Here is a 21,551-nt window from a genome sequence, read left to right as displayed (position 1 = left end):
GAGATTGTCCTTGGGAGCCAAAACTCACAGCCACTCCGTCAGGGTTGAGCCTGAGCCTATTAACATCCATCCAGACTTTCACAGCCTCCAAACACTGGCACATCACCTCCACTGCTTCACTGAATTGACACAGGATGGAGATGTACAACTGAGCATCATCAGCATACTGGTGGTAACTCACCTCGTGTCATCAGACTTACAATGATGACATGCACCTTTTGTTTTATCTGACCATGTGGACTTACTATGAGATGTAAAATAATTTTAAAGGTCTTTTTAAAAACTACATAAGCCAAAAGAAAAATGCATGTTTTAAATTCATTCCTGGGAAATTTTTAATTATGTTGTGCCAAGAATGCCCAATCTTAGATTCCTCTTCAAGAACAGTTTGTCAGTCTCTGGAGGAAAGAAAAACTCATTAACTGGATGACCATTGACCATACTTTTCTCTATGATCCCTTTTTTCCTAGGGCTCACGGCAAAATTCACACACACACACACACACACACACACACACACACACACACACACACCACCTCCAAGCTACCATGGAGGATATATGCTCATTAATGGTAATAACTGAAATTCTCCATCTGTTTGAAATTCAATAGTACCATCTTTATACAGAATTCAATTACCATTTTATTAAACATTTTAAAATCAAGATGGAAAAAAACAACAGCAACCAACTCTGAATTAATCTCCTTAAAACATCCTTATAAACCAAAGGAAACCAAGATACAACAGCTAGAGTATGTGCAGATTAGCAATTTGAAGAAGTAATATAAAAAACAAAAACTGTCTGGATATATATTAGTCAATCTAGAAAGCTAGTTTCAACACTTGTATCCACATAAGACCTAAAAAACCAAAAGCTGGCTTCTAATTCCTTTTAAAGCCATTTGGTCAAACTACTGAGGATTTATCACACTAATATTTTGGGAAGTCTAAGTGCTCATCCTCCATCCCATTTATTAAAGCTTTTTAAGGGACATGTTCTCATTATATTAAGTCACCCCCCAGCCTGCTGTGAAAGCAATCATTATGCTGAAATAGTGCTTCCCCTCTTCTTGCAATCCAAAATTTGCCAAATGGACAGCCTAAGGTGCCTCAGAAACAATATTGGTGATAAAGTCAAAGATTGCTCAGAGACGGAATTATTGCAAGGCACAAATCTGGGTACTACAGGAAAATTTCTATTGCACTGAAGATTCCTAAGAGCACAGTGACTTCCATAATTCTCAACTGAAAGAAGTTTGATACAACCAGGAGTCTTCCGAGCCCATGTCACCTAGTCAAATTGGGAAGAGAAATTGGGGGAGAAGGGCCTCAGTAAGAGAGATGACCAAGAACCCGATGGTCACTGACTGAGTTCCAGAGATTTTGTGTGAAGATGGAACAGAATTCCAGAAAGACAACCATCACTGCAGCCCTCCACCAATCAGGGCTTTATAGCAGAGTGGCTAGACAGAAGCCTCTCCTCAATGCAAAACACATGAAAGCCCACTTGTTTTGCAAAAAAGCACCCAAAGGACTCTCAGGCTGTGAGGAACAGGTTTCTCTAGTCTGATGAAACCAAAATTGAACTCTTTGGCCTCAATTCTAAATGATATGTCTGACGTATATCATCACGTAGCTAACATCATCTCTGCAGTGAAGCATGGTGGTGGCAGCATCATCATGGTGTGGGGGTATTTTTTCAGCAGCAGGGACTGGCAGACTGGTCAGGGTTGAGGGAAAGCTGAATGGAGCAAAGTGCATGGATATCTTCAATGAAAACCTTTTACACAGCGCTCAGGATGTCAGGCTGAGTCGAAGGTTCACTTTCCAACAAGACAACAACAATCATATGCACACAGCCAAGACAACAAAGAAGTGGTTTACGGACAATTCTGAATGTCCTAGATTGATCCAGCCACAGCCCTAGCTTGAACCCTATTGAACATCTATGGAGGTACCTGAAAATGGCTGTCGATTGACAGTCCCCATCCTACCTAACTGAGCTTGAGAGGATTTGCAAGGAACAAGGGAAGAATCCTCCAACCCAGGTGTGCAAAGCTTGTTGCATAATACCCCAAAGACTTGAGGCTCTAATTGCTGCCAAAGCTCCTTCAACAAAGTATGAGTGAAGGGTTTGAATACTTATGCCAATGTGATATTTCATTTTTAAAAAAATAAATATATAGGCATTTCTAAAATTCTGTTTTCACTTTGTCATTATGGGTGTAGATTAATGGGAGAAAATGAACTTCAACAACTGAAGAATCAGGCTGCAGCGTAACAAGTCACTTGACGAAAGTGAAGAGGGTTTGAATACTTCCTGAATGCACTGTGTATTTTCTTCTCAATTACCAACTGTAAAGAAAAATATATTCTTTGCATCTTTTGTCCCTACTTCAGACATATAGTTTTGTATTATGCACTGTTCCTTTGCTAATGAAATCCAAGTAACTTACCTGTAAAGACTCTTCTTCTTTTATCAGTTCTTTATGTGGGAACAAATCTTTAGCTTGGATGTATTCTAGACTGGGTGGGCCTTCTTCACCCTAAAAACCAAACAGAAAAACAAATGCTTAGAGCTGCACCAGTCACAATGTTTATCAAACATTTACTTACTTCTTTATGAATTCCATTTTTTTTTTACTCAAGGTGTCACAGAGAACTGCCTTGTGGATTTTTTGATTCTGTATGGTACATTGCATTTAGAGACTGATCAATACAAGTAGTCCTTGACTTACAACCGTTCATTTAGTGATTGTTTAAAGTTACAATGGCACTTATGACCACTTTTCACACTTACAACTATGGCAGCAACCCCATGGCCATGTGATCAAAATTCAGTCTTGGCAAATGACTCATATTTATGATGATTGCAGTGTCTCAGCATTACGTGATCGCCTTTTGTGATCTTTTGACAAGACAAGACAAGCCAGATTCATTTTACAACTGTGTTATTAACAACTGCCTGGCAAGACAGGTCATAAAATGGGGCAAATTCACTTAACAAATGTTTTGCTTAACAACAGAAATGTTGGACTCTGTTGTGGTTGTAAGTCAAGGACTATCTGTAGTTTCCCAGTGAACTTACATGAATGAGGGTGGATATTAGAAAACATAGAAACATAGAAGACTGATGTCAGAAAAAGACCTCAGGATCCATCTAGTCTGCCCTTATACTATTTTTTGTATTTTATCTTACAATGGATATATGTTTATCCCAGGTATGTTTAAATTCCGTTACTGTGGATTTACCAACCACGTCTGCTGGAAGTTTGTTCCAAGCATCTACTACTCTTTCAGTAAAATAATATTTTCTCATGTTGCTTTCGATCTTTCCCCCAGCCAATTTCAGATTGTGTCCCCTTGTTCTTGTGTTCACTTTCCTATTAAAAACACTTCCCTCCTGGACCTTATTTAACCCTTTAACATATTTAAATATTTTGATCATGTCCCCCCTTTTCCTTCTGTCCTCCAGACTATACAGATTGAGTTCATTAAGTCTTTCCTGATATGTTTTATGCTTAAGACCTTCCACCATTCTTGTAGCCCATCTCGGGACCTGTTCAATTTTGTCAATATCTTTTTGTAGGTGAGGTCTCCAGAACTGAACACAGTATTCCAAATGTGGTCTCACCAGCGCTCTATATAGCAGGATCACAATCTCCCTCTTCCTGCTTGTTATACCTCTAGCTATGCAGCCAAGCATTCTACTTGCTTTTCCTACCGCCCGACCACACTGCTCGCCCATTTTGAGACTGTCAGAAATCACTACCCCTAAGTCCTTCTCTTCTGAAGTTTTTGCTAACACAGAACTGCCAATACAATACTCAGATTGAGGATTCCTTTTCTCCAAGTGCATTATTTTACATTTGGAAACATTAAACTGCAGTTTCCATTGCTTTGACCATTTATCTAGTAAAACTAAATCATTTACCATATTACAGACGCCTCCAGGAATATCAACCCTATTGCACACTTTAGAGTAATCGACAAATAGGCAAACCTTCCCTACCAAACCTTCCCCTAAGTCACTCACAAACATATTAAAAAGAATAGGACCCAGAACAGACCCGTGTGGCACACCGCTTGTAACCTGTCTCTGCTCAGAATACTTGCCATTAACAATAACTCTCTGATGTCTACGCTACAGCCAGCTGCAAATCCAATCTTCACTAATTTATCTATCAGCTCTTTATGTGGAAACGTATCAAAGGCTTTGCTGAAGTCCAGATAGGTAATATCCACCGCACCACCTTCATCCAACACCTTTGTGACATAGTCAAAGAAATCAATGAGATTAGTCTGACATGATTTGCCTTCAGTAAAGCCATGCTGATTTTCGTCCAATAAGTTGTTGTTTTTTAGGTGCTGACTTATCCTCTTTTTGAGTAGAGTCTCCATCATTTTAACTACAACTGATGTCAAGCTAACTGGCCTGTAGTTACCAGCTTCTTCTCTACTGCCCTTCTTGTGGATAGGCACAACACTGGCCATTCTCCAATCCTCAGGAACATCTCCTGCTAACAGGGATTGGTTAAACAAAATCAGTCAGGGGGGTAGCAATGACAAATCTGAGTTCTTTAAGAACTCTGGGGTGGATGCCATCTGGACCCATTGCCTTATTTATCTTTAAACTTTCAAGTTCTTCTAAGACATCGGCTTCTAATATCACTAGAGCTGAATCCATACAGCTGGAAGCAATACTATATCCATCTATAGTATTATATTGTAAGGTGTCCTTTGAGAAAACTGAACAGAAATAGCTATTGAAATGGTCAGCGATCTCCTTATTTATTTATTGGATTTGTATGCCGCCCCTCTCCGCAGACATCAATGCATGTATTATTCTCAGTACTAAGCTTCGTGATGCTGCAGTTTTTCTTCTTCCTATCACTAATATATCTGAAGGTTTTATCCCCCTTCTTTACAGATTTTGCAATTTCTTCCTCTTTTGAGGCTTTAGCAGCATATATTATCTGTTTCGCCTCCTTCTGTCTCATTTTATACACCTCTCTATCAGCTATGTACTTCCAGACTTTTTATACCTCCTATAAGCAGCCTTTTTTTCATTGACTATAGCCCTTACATCATTACTAAACCATAGCGGTTTCTTCTTCCTTTTACCTTTAGTTATTTACTTTACATACAGTCCAGTGGCTTTTAAGATGGCCTTTTTTTAATACAGTCCACTGGGTGCTCGTTCCTGCCATTTTATCCCTCCCCTTTAATTCATTATTTAAATATTCCCCCATTGCATTAAAATTTGTTTTTCTGAAATCCAATACTTTGGTTGCAGTATAGGATTGCTCACAATCAGTTTTTACATCAAACCACAAACACAGATGGTCACTCCAACCTAAATTTTCTCCCACCTTAACCTCTGAAACCCAATTCCCATTCGTAAAGACTAAATCTAGAATATTCTCCCCTCTAGTCGGTGTCTTAACCAGCTGTGCCAGAGCTGCTCCTGTATTTTGCGTCCATTTTTCTAACCACTATATCTCTACTACTCTTATATGCACAGCCCACATATAGTGTTGATAAGACTTTTTATATATACATTCTCCAAGCATCCAATATCCATCAATATAATTTAAAACTCTTATTAAACATAATAAAGATGTACAATAAACCAGTTTGGGATTAAAGGCAAACAAATATAACCATTCATAATCACCTAGCAATTCCAGCAGTGTCCCTTTAGTTCTTTCTTATAATTAACTAGCCAGTGCTAGCTTCACAAACATTCATAATGTACAAAAATGACACAGTGTAGTAATAGTAGCAGCAGCAGCCACAACAGCAATAACAACAGTTTGGAAAAATAGAGCTAAATTTCTTTAGCTTACATTGGAACTGTTTCTGTACTGTATTTCTATTTTACAATTGAAACTTTTGGCATAACCTCTATTTGGAGATGGGATTGTCTGATATTTATTTATCTATTACTTATTTATTTTTTATTTGGACTTGTAGGCCACCCTTCTTCGACTCAGGGTGGCTTACAACACAAAAATACAAAGTTACAGCATGTGGGAAATCTAAACATTAAGATATATAAAACTAATCATAAAGCCTAAAACCGATAATAAATATTAAACTAGTCCCAAAAACCCCAATAATAACCATTCATCCATACTTCAGTCATACGATTGGCCCCCAAGCCTTCTGGCAAAGGTAAGTTTTTAAAGCCTTCCAAAAAGCTGGGAGGGTGGGAGCAGTGCGAATCTCTGGGGGGGAGTTGATTCCAAAGGGTCGGAGCCACACAGAGAAGGCCCTTCCCCTAGGCCCTGCAAGGTGGCATTGCCTGGCTAACGGGACCTGGAGAAGGCCGACTCTGTGGGATCTGACCAGCCGCTGGGATATGTGAGGCAGAACACGGTTCTGTAAGCAACGTGGTCCTTAGCCATGTAGGGTTTTATAGGTCATAACCAACACTTTAAATTGTATCTGGAGACCAATCGGCAATCAATGCAAGTTGCGGAGTGATGGTGAGTTATGCACATGTCTTGGAAGGCCCAGGACAACTCGCGTGGCTACATTTTGCACCAACTGTAGTCTCCGAACATTATTTAAAGATAGCCCCATGTAGAGGGTATTGCACATTCCCAAAAAACCTTAGTTTTCTGACCTAATTAAAGTTCCCTACAGTCTTCCAGTGATATTCTATTTTTTAAAAAACAATATTTTTATTGTAATTTCAACAACTAACAACTTTTATTAACACATTTAAAAATGGCATTACAAGGATTTCTCAGAACTAGATTTATCACAAGAAAGTCACTTTAACAATCATCATTACTAAGTGGACCCTATGGGATTATTTGTTCATTTATTTATTTATTCGATTTTTATGCCGCCTTTCTCCTTAGACTCAGGGCGGCTTACAACATGTTAGCAATAGCACTTTAAAAAAAATAGAGCCAGCATATTGCCCCCACAATCTGGGTCCTCATTTTACCCACCTTGGAAGGATGGAAGGCTGAGTCAACCTTGAGCCGGTGATGAGATTTGAACCGCCGACCTACACTCAGCTTCAGTGGTCTACAGTACTGCACTCTACCTGCTGCGCCACCCCGGCTCTTCTCTGTTCTTCAAAATGAACATCTAATCCATGTTCCTGTTTTCTCATAATAATGTATCAAATACCTCTGAAAAGTACACAATAGGTCCTGAAAGTGAACACTGTCAGTACTATTAATAACAAATCATACTTTCTCTGATTGTGAAGGTTTCATAAGGCTATAGAAGAGGGATTGGTGAAACTAAACAGTTATTAAAGTGAGCTAGATTTGTTGTGTGGATAGGTTCCTGTCACTTTTTCCAGTCTGGCAGAATTTTATCATCTTGATATGTGCAAAGCAGGGATTTTTAAAATTCTAAACAATAAAGTTTCCTTAGCACTGCTCTTATTTACCCAGGAAAGCCCTCGGGGAGTTTGTTAGGTGAGATTGCATTTTTTGGTTTCAAATCAAAATTTTTCAGTGTATGGAAGAAGCTCTTAAGTAAATAAGCTATAGGGGCTTTGCAAGATTGGAAAATACTTCAAATTCTCAGAACTAGCCCCAGGATTAGCCTGCATATTTTTACATGATCATGATGGATAAAGATAAAAAAATTCTTTGCTCTTAAAACTCTTTGGAAGAAAAAGTAGACTCTCTTAAAGGATAAATATTCACCTCCAAAAATAATATCTGAGAAACCAAGGCATTACACATAGTATTTGTGAATCATATTATCTGGCTCTACAGATTTTCTTATAATGCCTAGTACTTTTTCTTAGAAAATGCTAAGAGGAAAATGGATTTAATCCTAGATTTTATAGATAGGATCAGCACTGAACTTTAAGAACACTACATTGAAGAGGCCCTGGGGTTTTATTTGGGGTTTTTTTTGGGGTGGAGGAGCAGGACAAGGAAAAATGCCTAAACACTTGAACAGAAATATTGAAGCAGATGGATTATTACTCTGACCTGGTATAAAGTAGTTTTGTATGAGAACTTTCATCCTGAAATATGTTTATGATGTAGATCATGATAATATAGGTGGTCCAGTAGTCTTAAATGATCCTGTATTCCTGTATGGTATTCCATTTTTCTTCACCAGATAAAATATTTTTGTTGTCAGGTATATGAAACTATTATCACTAAGAACATCATTGCTTTATTAAAATAACGTTAAGTGCCCTGATGAAAAAAAAATGGTAAAATGTTTGTGGAGCTAGCATAAAATGTTAGCTCATTATAGAAACAAACATTTCCATTTGAAACTGAAGAAACTATTTTCTGAAGTTGATAATTGAAATTATTTATATTTATCTATCATATCTAATAACTACCCTTCCCCCTCACATAGGGTTCTGGATAATGCAATAAAACTAGACACAAGAACAGTTTTTCCCCGAACGCCATTACTCTACTAAACAAATAATTCCCTCAACACTGTCAGACTTTCTACTAAATCTGCACTTCTATTCTACTAGTTTTTCTCATCATTCCTATCACCCATTTCCTCCCATGTTGACTGTATGACTATAACTTGTTGCGTATATCCTAAGATTTTTATTAATATTGCTTCTTCATTGCTTATTTGACCCCTATGACAATTATTAAGTGTTGTACCACATGATTCTTGACAAATGTATATTTTATGTTATGTACGTTGAGAGCATATGCACCAAGACAAATTCCTTGTGTGTCCAATCACACTTGGCCAATAAAAATTCTATTCTAAAATATTGAAAGCATAAAACAGTATATAAAAGTTAAAAAAAGGAAGAATGTTAAAATTAATGAAACTAACTAGCAGTTATATGCTCCTCTGTGTGACCCAAGAAAACATGTGTTTTTATACCTTTCTTGAAGGCTGGAGAATAAAATTAATCAAGTGATATGGAATTGCTTTCTGCTAATCCAGTAATCACCTCTACCCTCAGATATCAATAAAGTATCAGTTCATCTAAATGTTTTTTTTAAAAAACTCTTGAAAATGACATAACCCTTCCCTTGAAATTCAATACTAAAATATCCATGTACATCAATCATTCTAACTATTTCACAAAGCTTGTTTTTTTTTCTCACATGAATATTTCACAATACAGTATCAACGAATTCACACTTTATTAAAAAATATTAGCCATTTGAAACTGAGGGGAACAGGTCAGATGACTAAATAAAACAAAAATCAGGGAGAAAGCTGCTTTTATCTAGTTAAAATTTAAGAGAGCGATATATATTAAACAACTGTTATTTCTACTCAAAAGTTATTTTCCCTATAAATAACTGTCCGATATATCTTGCATGCTGCTTGCAATGAATGTGATTCAAGATGATTGCACCTAACTCATGATAGGAATACTCCTAGTATAATGGAGTTGTGTGTGTGTTGTGTATTAGATCTCAACATCTTGATTGATCATAATTTTAAAATACAAGCCTCTGATATACAAATGGATAGACACGAAGGCCAAGTTCTTTATTAATATCATTTCCAATGACATTTTACTATTTTACTATTACGGAAACAGGCAGATATACTCAAAAACATCCTATGATATAGAACGAAACTGCTAAAACTATTCTTAATCTTAACTATTTATTTATTTATTTATTTATTACCGTATTTAGATTTGTATGCCGCCCCTCTCCGCAGACTCGGGGCGGCTCACAACAAAAATACAGCAATCATAACAAATCCAAATAATTTAAAATATTTAAGAAGATTTAAAAAGAACCCCATTTACTAACAAACACACACACAAACATACCATGTATAAATTGAACATGCCCGGGGGAGATGTTTCAGTTCCCCCATGCCTGACGGCAGAGGTGGGTTTTAAGGAGTTTACGGAAGGCAGGGAGAGTAGGGGCAGTTCTAATCTCCGGGGGGAGTTGGTTCCAGAGAGTCGGGGCCGCCACAGAGAAGGCTCTTCCCCTGGGGCCCGCCAAACGACATTGTTTAGTTGACACACACATTTTATCGCATGGGTCCTGGAAATATAAACATTGTATGCTGTGCCAAACTACTACACAGACACACACACACACCTGACATCACTTTTCTCTCATTTAAATACCTACTCAATATTTTCCCTCATAAATAGCATAGGTTTTCATATCTTAATTAAATTAAACCTCAGAGCCCTGGGAAATGGTTCACATTCCTCTATTATATTTCTCGATTCTATAACTTGCAGTAAATGAAACTAAACTGGCCTCCCATTTAGGCACTGACCAGATCCAGATCTATGCAGCCCGAGACCACACCTCCAAGGAAATCTCAGGGCTCAGATCTGTCTTTTGCATCCATTCCCTTTTATTAACCTGGGTATGTAGCCCTTTAATTAATCATCGTGCCAACTGGACAGAGTGAATCATACAATTTCTGTCGTGTTTTTGCGTCTGCTCCGTCCCTGAACAAATGTTTCCCTACGGTTGTCCATTTAAACCGCTTCTCAGACACACTAGCAACGGACAGGTTCTATGTATCTTGGGCACGAACATAAAATCCTCAAAGCTAGAATCAGGACAACTTTTCACCTATATGACATTGTAGACAGCTAACTAACCTTGAGAACTCTGGATGCTTCTCAATGAACATTCCCATGACTTCTCCAACAAACTCGTGTTTCCAGATAAGTTTTTTTCCTATTATGCTTCTTGCTAGAGGTTTTTTCTCTCTCTCAGCATGTCAGAATCCTAGCAGGATGCACTCAGGAGGCCAGAGGTTAGTAGAGCACCATGCTGAGTAACTGTACTGAGAAAGGCTGCCAAATGCTGCCCAATTTATGATGCCAGCTTCGATTGGTATGAAGTGGGTATGAAGTACGAAGCACCGCACTTTCCACCTTCCCTTACACCACGAAAGCAAGCACAGTGGGGGATTCTAATAGGGAGACCCAGGTCTCAGTAAACCTAAGCCATCTCTTTGGCAGCTACGTAGCTGTGATTCAATGGAGCACAAAGCAGCTAGAAAGTGGGGGTCACAGGTTCTGTAAGTGGATGTGAACCTGTTCTCAGCAGGCCAACATCAATACACTGGAATACACCGATGCCCTAGATTATGAAAACCAAACTTCTCCTTGTATGTTTTGCCCAGACAGTTTTCTTCAGTGATCTCACCAGAATCAATTTGACACCCCCAACTGGAACCTCTAAGGTCCAGGTGAAGATGAGGTACATATTCTGGGAATTATTCAAAAACAGAACTAGGATATCAACAAGAAGCCCAGCAAAATTAAGATAAGGAAGAAGAATGGGGAAGAAGAAGAAGAAGAGCCACTCCCCAAGCATTAGGGAGAGCTGTAAAAAGGGCCAGATGTCTCCAGGCAGACAGTACGTTTTCTTACTGGCTCCACCGCTCCACCCCCCACCCCAAAATATCAAATGCAGAGAGAAATGCAGACCGAGAAGCAGCCTCGCATGCATGCAGCGGGGAGAAGAAAAGGGTGGGAGACAGGGAACCTACTTACAAAGCAGTTCAGCATGGAACAGGAGACACGGCCCGGCAGAGTCATGGTCGTTTCCGAAGCAGCTTGCTGTGCCTGGGGCATGCGAGTGGCATTGCTTCCCTCTGCCCCCTTTGGCATAAATGGCTCAGGCAGACGGACGGTGAGAAAAGCAACCTCCTAAGCGCGGCTAGAGCATCTCTGTCGCCAGAGACGGGAGCAGGTGCGTTGGCTGCTTCAGCAGCTGCCGACAATGGAGGGGAGGGAAAGGCGGGAGAAGGAGGAGGAGGGAGGGAGACTCCACCTCCCTCTGATGAAGCCAAGATGAAGCTCTGCCATGCTAGGGGTTCCCTGACAGCAAGCACAGAAAATGGAGTCATCACTTCAGCCTAAGGAGGAGAATTCGTGGCTCGGCAATTCTCATTGTCCTCTATCGTGGGGTTACAGCACAAGACTGTTTGGTATGCAGCTTAGCAGCCAGGCGGCCTGTGCAGGAATGTCTGGGAACAATAGCAGCCGCCGCCTAGCTCAGTATATTACAGCCGAAGAGAAAGAGGCAGCAAGGCTTCAGCTTGGTGCTTGCATTCCCACAGTAAGGACGGGGATCCTGCTGGCAGAGCTCGGCCAAAGGGACACAGGATCTGCCAGCTCTGCTGCATTGCTAGCTAGGCCTGCAATCTCCTCTGGCTATCTGCCAAAGAATATACAGCTGATATCTCAGAAAGGTCCCCAGTTCACAGAAAAGCTGACACAGTCAGGCAACAACTGTGTACACAAATTGTATATTTTCATTTTCATTTTCAACATGTTCTTTGACTTACAGATAAAAGCTTTTCTGGGAAATACATTAAAAAGACAAAATAAATTTTAAAATACCGTACTCTAAACTGGCTTTCAAAAGCTATGCCTGTGGTAGGTATAGGGGAAGGGATTTCTTTGGGTTTGTTACAAACTCCGAGGCAAACCTACGGAGTCACAAAGAGACTACAAAGGTGATCTAAATCTGTCCCCTCCTAATATTAAAAAAAACAAACACCATCCTCGTACCACACTTGAAAGGTGGTCTGTCTGGAAATTCTAATTAAGCAGGAAGAAGTCATCATTTCTTATAGACCAGGTGAAACTGCCAGTTTCTACAAACATACATAGCCATCACATTACTCCTTTTGAAGGTAAGCAACATTATGCAGAGCACAGAGAAGGAGGAAGAAATAACAAGCCAAATAATATTAAAGATAAATTTACAATTTTTCTATGCCTCCATCCTTGAAAACTCCAAGTAGTTTACAGATGTTAAAATAACAATAAAACTAAAGTAGAGTTTACTTTTCAACAAAAGATCAGGCAATAAAACCTCAAACATACTCACAAAAATGCACACATTTGACAGACATAATACTGTACACACGTACATGTATATACGTCCCTGTGAATCTACAATCAGTCCCCAAAACTCTTCTGGAAAAGTCAAGTTTATACTAGCTAGTTTTTTAAATTTATATGAATGCCATTAGTTATAGTTCTTTATACCTTTCATATCTTCCCTTTGTATGGTCATTCACTTTTGTATTCAGTCCTTATTCTTTCAGTACTCAACTGTATCTTTTCTTCCTTATCGCATACACTTAAATTTCTCATTGCATACAACTTACTTTTTGTTTTTCTTAACATTCGACATGGGCTACCATATAACAAAGTAGGAGCAGGAATATCCTTACACTCAGCCATTTTCACTTATTTAGCCATTTATTCCTTGCAAGAAAACTCAATGTATTCACTACTTTTCAATCATAGTTTGCATGTCTTAAAATTCTTTATCCATTTTCCATGATCCACGATTCAAAGGTATATATACACACACACACACACACACATACACAAAGAATTTGCTATCAAAAACTTATCTTTCATATTTCAAAGCATGTTGGAAATAAATAATTTGACACTAAAATGGAACATGCATCAACTGCAATACATGTAGTCCTCGACTTATGACCACAATTGAACCCAACATTTCTGTTGCTAAGACAGTTGTCAAGTGAGTTTTGTCCCAATCCTTGCCACAATTGTTAAGTGAATCCCCGCAGTTAAGTTAATAACACAGTTGTTAGGTGAATCTGCCTTCCCCATTGACTTTGCTTGTCAGAAGGTCACAACAGGTAATCACACGACCCTCCTGGGACACTGCAACCATCATAAACATGAGCCATTTGCCAAGTGTCCAAATTTTGATCATGTGACCACAGGGATGCTGCAACAATCATATCACGTTTTTCAGTGCCGCTGTAACATTGAATGGGTACTAGATGAATTGTAAATTGAGGACTACCTTCCAACACAATTTAGTAAAGGTGCAGTTTTGATCTGATGTAAGAGGACAACCAAGAAGTTGGATGGACTCAGTTACGGTGGCAATGAGTTCAATATTGGGAGACTTGAAAGAGCAGGTTAGGATAGGTCATCTTGAAGAAAACCTATCCATGTGGCTTCTAGGAGTGTAAAACAAACTGATGGCACAGAATCAATCAATCAAAATAAGTTTAGCAGATCATGGTGTTTCATTAAATCATAGTTAATTTTTAATGATTTTGTGACACAGATGTAATATGAATCACATACAGTAATTTGCCATTCAAATCTCTTATTTATTCCTCCAGAATTTTCTGAAACTCCTGTCCTGTTTGTCGAACAATGCCTCGCCGCAGCCACCTCTGCCAACTTACCGCCTCCAAACTGCTGCAGGACAATTCCACATGTCCAACTCACCACGGGGATAACTCGCTGTGGGTGACCAGAGGGAGAGCTGGGCAGCCAGGCGAGCCAGTGAGCGGTAGGCAGAGCGTGTTGGCAGGCATTGGGAAGATAACGGCAGTCAGGGGCTTCCCATTTTCACACACTTGCCTCCCCATCATCTGCCCTGATGTGCTATGCCCTCTGCTCAGCTCTCCTTCCAGCCACCTGCGAGGTGCTAGAGGTGTGAAGGGGACGAGTTTGGGAAGGATGAGCAGGGAGGCACGAGAGGCATGGCATGGGGACAATGTCGCTTGGCGGGACCCAGGGGAAGAGCCTTCTCTGTGGTGGCCCCGGCCCTCTGGAACCAACTCCCCCCAGAGATTAGAATTGCCCCCACCCTCCTTGCCTTTCATAAGCTGCTTAAAACCCACCTCTGCCACCAGGCATGGGGGAACTGAGATACACTTCCCCCTAGGCCTTTAAAATTTTATGCATGGTATGTCTGTATGTATGATTGGTTTTTATGTAATGGGTTTTTAACTGTTTTTAGTATTGGATTATTGTTATATACTGTTTTATTACTGTTGTTAGCCGCCCCGAGTCTGCGGAGAGGGGCGGCATACAAATCCAATAGATAGATAGATAGATAGATAGATAGATAGATAGATAGATAGATAGATAGATAGATAGATAGATAGATAGATAGATAAAAAATAATAATATGAAAAGCGTAGAGGGCCTGGGAGATGATGGACAGGTGGGGGAGACTTTCCTCAGCGACTTGCAACCTTTAGTCCCTGACTTTCTGGGGAAGCCAGTAAGGAAGACTGCAAATCATGATCATGTCATTGTGGGATGCTGCAATTGGTCATGTATGAAACAGTTGCCAAACACCCAGATCATAATCATGTGACTGCAGCAATGCTGGGATTGCCAGAATCTCAAGGACAATTTATAACCACCATTCAGTCATCACTGTCATAGTTTCAAATAGGTCAAGGACTACCTATAAATCATAAGTCTGAGAGCTTAGAAGGAAGAATAGCACCAATGTTAGGGATCTCAATATTCCCAACAGACAATTAAGGGGTGTTTTTTTTCTCTTCTGAAATCCAAGGATGATTCAGACAAAGAAATATGACCTCAAAAGACATACGGAATGCTTCCAATGCCCCACTTATGTAGTGCTTAAAAGAAAATGACAGGAACAATAGTTCATATGCACAGTGGGCAGAGTACAGTTTCTATCAAATCATCTTCAGCTTGAGAAAGTTATTGATGTAGGCTTTGTGTGAAGCATGACGAAGAGTTTAAGTTAATGTGCATTTTCATAGAATCACAGTTGGAAGGAACTCTGGGAGTCATCTGGTTCAATTTTTTGGTCAAAACAGATTTAGCAATTCAGGATGGTGTAGTAGTACCAACAGTCCTTTCCCTCTGGCTCAAATATTGACCCCTTTTGGGCACTTGATACCATAGGTCTTTTAATAGCTAGACTCCTGAGAAATAGTTTCCAAATGCAAGCACTATTGCCCTTTTTGTTTGAACTACTATCACCTATTTCAGTTATGGAGACCCACCACCTTTAGGTAAAAAGAAAATCTCTTTATTTTCTATTGTCACACTTAAGTAATGTGGACATTTTTTAAGCTATGTCTTGCTGTGCAAGGTACCTAAGGATTGACAACAACAATGAGGATAATCTCAGATACAAAAGTATGATTTTACTAAATCCGGACCCTACAAAACTAAACTACTTATCTGGACATCAGACACTGGACAACCATTTGAGTGAAATGCTATAGGCTTTCCTGCTTTAGCAAAGGTGGACTAAAAACCTCCAAGGTCCTTCCAATTCTGTTATTCTGGTCACTAATCCTTTTCTACAGCCACAGGGTTCTCTATTTAAAAACATTTTCCTCAATATGAGTTCAATGTGCTAGACCTTTTCTCTCATTAACCATAATTATTCTTCCCCTCAACTAACTTCCAATGGCTAAAAATTCACCATATTCGCAATCTTTCTCCTTTCAGCTTCCCTCTTCTTAATCCTTCCTAGTTAGAAAAAAGAAACATAGGAAACCTAATTCTTCAGTGGAGTCAGCCACTCCACTGGGTACAATGTCTGTGACAAAGGCAATAACCATTGAATTCAGTTCTATTGCCAATTAGACTAAACAATGTCATTTGGCAGGCCCCAGGGGAAGAGCCTTCTCTGTGGCGGCCCCGGCCCTCTGGAACCAACTCCCCCCGGAGATTAAAACTGCCCCCCCCTGTCTTTCGTAAACTACTCAAGACTCATTTATGCCGCCAGGCATGGTGGAGTTAAGATATTCCTTCCCACTAGGCCATTACAAGTTATGCATGGTATGTTTGTGTGTATGTTTGTTTTTATAATAAGGGGTTTTAGTTGTTTTATTAATTGAATTGTTACGTGCTGTTTTTTATCATTATTGTTAGCCGCCCCGAGTCTACGGAGAGAGGCGGCATACAAATCCAATAAATAAATAAATAAAATAAATAAATAGCTCATCATTAAAAATCCCAATGGTCTGCATCACCATAATTTCCATGGTCCTAGACTTGTACTGTACTTGAAAATAACAAAGAACAACTTTGTTCTATCCATGACACGCTTTCAGGCAACACAACCATCGCAGCGTGTTTTAATTTGCTCATTTTCTTAACATTGACTATGGTAAGACTTGGTTCTGCACCACTCAGGCTGCTCTTTTCTGAACGTGCTACAAGTTGTTCTTAACTTATGATCACAATTGAGCCCAAAATTTCTGTTGTTAAGCGACAGTTGCAAAGTGAGTTTTGCCCCATTTTACGATCTCTCTTACAACAGTTGTTAAATGAATCACTGTAGTTGTTAAGTTGCTAACATCATGGTAAAGTGAATCTGGCTTCCCCATTGACTTTGCTGGTGGGAGGGTCACAAAAATCACATGACCCCAGGACACTGTTAAATATGAGTCAGCTGCCAAGTGTATGAATTTTGATTACTTCACCATGGGGATGCTGCAATGGTCATAAGACTGAAAAGCGTTTTCAGTGCCACTGTAACGCTAAACAGTCAGTAAATGAATTGTTGTAAGTCAAAGATTACCTGTATTTGCAAACATTCTTAAATGTAGCACCTAAAGTTCAATTTATTATTATTATTATTATTATTATTATTATTATTATTATTATTATTATTAATTAGATTTGTATGCCGCCCCTCTCCATAGACTTTAACATTCCACATATAGCCTAATACAGAATAAGCTGTAAGCTAAACACTACTTTTTTGCTAAAGTAGTCTATAAATTATATACATTTTTAAAGACCTATATTATGTATGGCTTGCATTCACTGAGTACAGAGAATCTTTTTCATATGTTCTGCTTCCAAGGTAGGTGCTTCCCATCCTATATCTACATTTTTGATTTCTGTATCTAAATAAACATTCTCACATTTATTACTTTTGAAGTTTATCATTTAATTTCAACCATCAACTTTTTGTAAAATCTTGATGCATTACTAACAGCGTATGCAACTGCAAGATTTCTAGATTAGATAACAGTTTCCATAGAATGTCTTCATTTATTTAAATTTATATTCCGCCCGTCAAGCCATCAAGCGATTCTAGGCAACTTGCAAAATAAAAACAACAATATAAAACATTAAAATGATAAATATTAACATTAAAATTAACAAAGGTGGCTATGTAAATAAGTAATATACAATGGGGTGGATGTAGAATCGTTTCTAATTCACTACCCACCTCCAGTATAGAATACCTCCATCAGAACTCCAGACCAATTGGCAGAGCCAGGTTTTAAGGCCCTTCTGGAAGGCCACAATTGGGGGAAGAGATCTCAACTCAAGGGGCACAATGTTTCAGAGGGTGGAAGCCATGATGGCTCTCCTCATGGACCCTGCTAGCAAGGATTCCTTGACCAACAGGGTCCACAGCATGCCCCTTCTGTCAGCAAAGGTGGGGCAGGCCAGTCCCACTGAGGTGAAACAGTTCCTCACATAAGTTGTGTGCGCACGCTTGAAATAAAACTATACCCTGGGTGCACTTATGTCATACTGGCCAACTGCTACAGATCTTCAGTTTTCCAGCAGGACTTGGCACATGCCCACACCACCAAAAGCACCAAAAGCCGGTTCAATGATTGCGCTTGACTAGCCAGCAAACTCATCTGACCTGAGCCCCATAGAGAATCTATGGGGCATTGCCAAGAGAAAGATGAGAGACATGATACCGAACAATGCAGAAGAGCTGAAGGCCACTATTGAAGCATCCTTGTCTTCCATAACACTTCAGCAGTGCCAGAGGCTGATAGCTTCTATGCTACGCCGCACTGAGGCAGCTGCCCCAAGTCCTCGGAGAGGGGTGGCATATAAATCCAATTAATTAATTAATTAATTAATTAATTAATTAATTAATTAAACAAACAGCTAGCTAGCTAGCTAGCTGCAAAAGGGCCCAAACCAAGTACTGAGTACATATGCATGCTTATACTTTTCAGAAGTCTGATATTATTCTATGTACAATCCTTTTTTTTAATTGATCACATGTAATATTCTGAGATGGTGTATTTGGGGTTTTCATGAGCTATACCCCATAATCATCACAATTATGACAAATGATGGTTTGAACTATCTTGCCTTGCATATAATGAGTCTCTCATATATTATGTTTCACGTTTTAAGTTGCATTACTGAAATAAATGAACTTTTGCAGAATATTCTATTTTTTCGAGTTTCACCTGTACATGGGTTAAGTATAAATGAATCCATGTATGGAAAATCAGTTGGAAAGTGTGGCTGATTGTATTTTTAAAATGAAAGACTGAACAAATTAATCAAATGCTATGAAGTGCTATGAGATTCTTGATATGGGACAGGTCATAACTTGGCAGTGGTCCTATGTTCCAAGTATTTTTAGATCTTGGGAAAAATGATATGCAAGAAAAGAAAAAAAATGTGAAAGGAACTAGAGGGCAAGCAGAATGACTGTTGGAAGAGAAATCATAACTTCTATATGCAGAATACAAATTAAGTTCCCAACAGAATGAATAGAAAGTAGAAATAAAGAAAGATGATGTAGAAATTGTTTGGAGTACAACTGAAAAGAATTGAAGGATGTGGCGTTTAGTTAGTAGGAAATATGGATGTTTAATGGAATAATGAGTTGAAAAAACTGTCAAATAAGGTAAAAGGTACAAAGTTGAAAATGGTAAAAGGAATGGTAAAAGGATTGTGAAGTTGCAAAGAAAGTGGTCAATTTAATTAGATTTAATTAGAATGTAAAAAAAATATTTTGGAAGAAAATGAAAAAAAACTAAACAAGAAGCCTCAAGCAAAATGAATGAAATTTAAAATATATATGATTGGATGATCTGGGATAAAATTATGCTAAAGGAATTCTGGGAGGAATATTTTAGAGAACTGTATGGGATCAATAATTGTATGGCAAAGTAGAGAGTTGAAACAAATCCCAGAAGTGTTCAAGGAAATTATAAATCCTGAGAGAAAGTCGCAAAATGGCAAAGCTGAAGATGTAGACAATTAAACTGCAGAAATGCCAAATGTGGTGGCTTGTTTATGCAGCAGTTTTGTAACTTGTTTAATGCTCATGTGTGAAGACACATATAGGCCTGATGACTGGAACAAAACTGTTACTGTTCCTCTATGCAAAGAGAAATATTTTTAGAAGGTGAAGATCAATTTACAAGGTATTATTTTTGTTAATGCAAGCCTTTGGCAGAACTAAAAAGATGGCAATAAGCAAAATATGGGTAGTGGAATGCAGCTTTACCCGGCGCAGAAGGTGAACAGATCAAGCCCACAAAGTTGCCAGTGGGGTTATTAAGCTTGCCAGCTGCAATGAAAACATTGTTCCTTGCAATCATTACATTTTTCAATGCTAATGGACTATTGTTCAGGGTTGATTCTGCACATACTCTGATTATTCATACTTTGAAACCATACAGTCCAAAATCATTAGAATTTTACTGCAATTTTACTGCTTCAGTTCAAGTGAGCTTCTTTAGTTAGAACTTGGGCAACTATTACTTCAAATGAGAATGAAAATGAGAATCTGTTGCTTGGGGGAAAAAAGACTCTGCAGTCTGCATAGCTTGCTTTGGTTGATTAACTTCACTTCCATGTAGAAAAAGACCTTTGCCAACTATTTATCCTCCATTGGTTTCCTCTGTCTCATTCCTATTGTCACTTGGAATAATTACCTGTTTAAGTAATTAAATAGGGAATCCTTGATCTAGACATATAGATTGACATTCATCTTAATAATCAGGGCAAACAAAATTGCCATATTCACATAATAAACCACATTGTGATTGTTTTGTGTGTGTTGTGTGAACTGAGCCTATCACCATCACTCTAACTTGCAAAACAATGAGGATTTTCTTCCAGTGATCATTTGAAAATATTATCATAAATGTACAACTAAGAACTAAATACACCTAGAGTAGTTCCTTTTTACATTCCTGTGGATGGATGTTCCCTCTGACACCTACCCAATTTTTTTCCATCTCCCTGTCTTTATTAGCAGAGTGTATATTCTTTGAATAGAAACAGCATCTCTTTTATGTGGAATCAACACATTACACAAAAAATGAACAATAAAAATGCTAGAAAAACCCTACTCTACCTGAAAAATACTGTATCTACCCCAGTTCTGCAACACTTGAACTTGGATCAGCTCCATTTTAGATCTTTCTTATCTTTCATTTACTGTTACAGAAACAAAACATCAAGCAATTATGGAACAAATCCTCTTCAAGCACTATGGTTAAGCTTTGCAAACACAAACAACAGAATGAAATAAAAATAGAAATCACATTCACCATGGTTTTCTCCGATTCCTGGCCCGCTCTGATTTTTTTCCAGAACTGCTGTTGGAGATCCACCTACTGTAGGGGAGGAAAAGAAAGATTAGATAAGTTAATGGATCAGCAAAATGCAATCAGAAGCAAAAGCATATCTTCCTTAAATGATATTTTACACCGTCATTATTTAAAGCATAAAATTATAAGAATATATTACAGTCTATCATGTAACACTGTACCCAGAATGAAACTCTGAAACAGCAGGAGAAAGTAAATGGTTAAACTCCTCCTTCTCTGAAGCTACAAAGGTGAAAGACCAAAGTACACAAATCTACCACTGTTCCTAAAACATACTTAAACAACTGGCTGTAATAAGAAAAAAGAAGAATAGTTACTAAGCAGAAAATCTAGCAAAACAAAGTTTTGGCTTAATCTCCTGCACCTTGCATTAAATCAATTAGTTACAGTTAAATAAGAAAATGTGATATCTATGAGAATCTAATTGGGAAGGGGCATACTGT

At 38.6% G+C, this 21,551-nt stretch overlaps 1 protein-coding gene across 3 annotated transcripts in view; it reads right to left on the bottom strand.

The window, feature by feature from the left end:
- Nucleotides 1–21,551, bottom strand: part of MTMR4 (myotubularin related protein 4) — a 62,737-nt gene that overhangs the window by 29,087 nt on the left and 12,099 nt on the right. For 2 of the 3 annotated variants that reach the window (XM_070735102.1, XM_070735101.1), the window contains 2 exons: nt 21,049–21,114; nt 2,457–2,546 (listed from right to left, as the gene is read on the bottom strand). In XM_070735102.1, the coding sequence (XP_070591203.1) occupies nt 2,457–2,546; nt 21,049–21,051 (93 nt within the window). In that variant the 5' untranslated portion in view covers nt 21,052–21,114. Of the gene's footprint in view, nt 1–2,456; nt 2,547–11,470; nt 11,659–21,048; nt 21,115–21,551 lie in introns of those variants that run through there. The other variant, XM_070735100.1, reaches the window with a different exon arrangement.

This window comes from Erythrolamprus reginae, chromosome 1, assembly GCF_031021105.1.
Source record: "Erythrolamprus reginae isolate rEryReg1 chromosome 1, rEryReg1.hap1, whole genome shotgun sequence".
NCBI lineage: Eukaryota > Metazoa > Chordata > Lepidosauria > Squamata > Dipsadidae > Erythrolamprus > Erythrolamprus reginae.
This window is presented reverse-complemented; position numbering and strand designations above follow the sequence as displayed.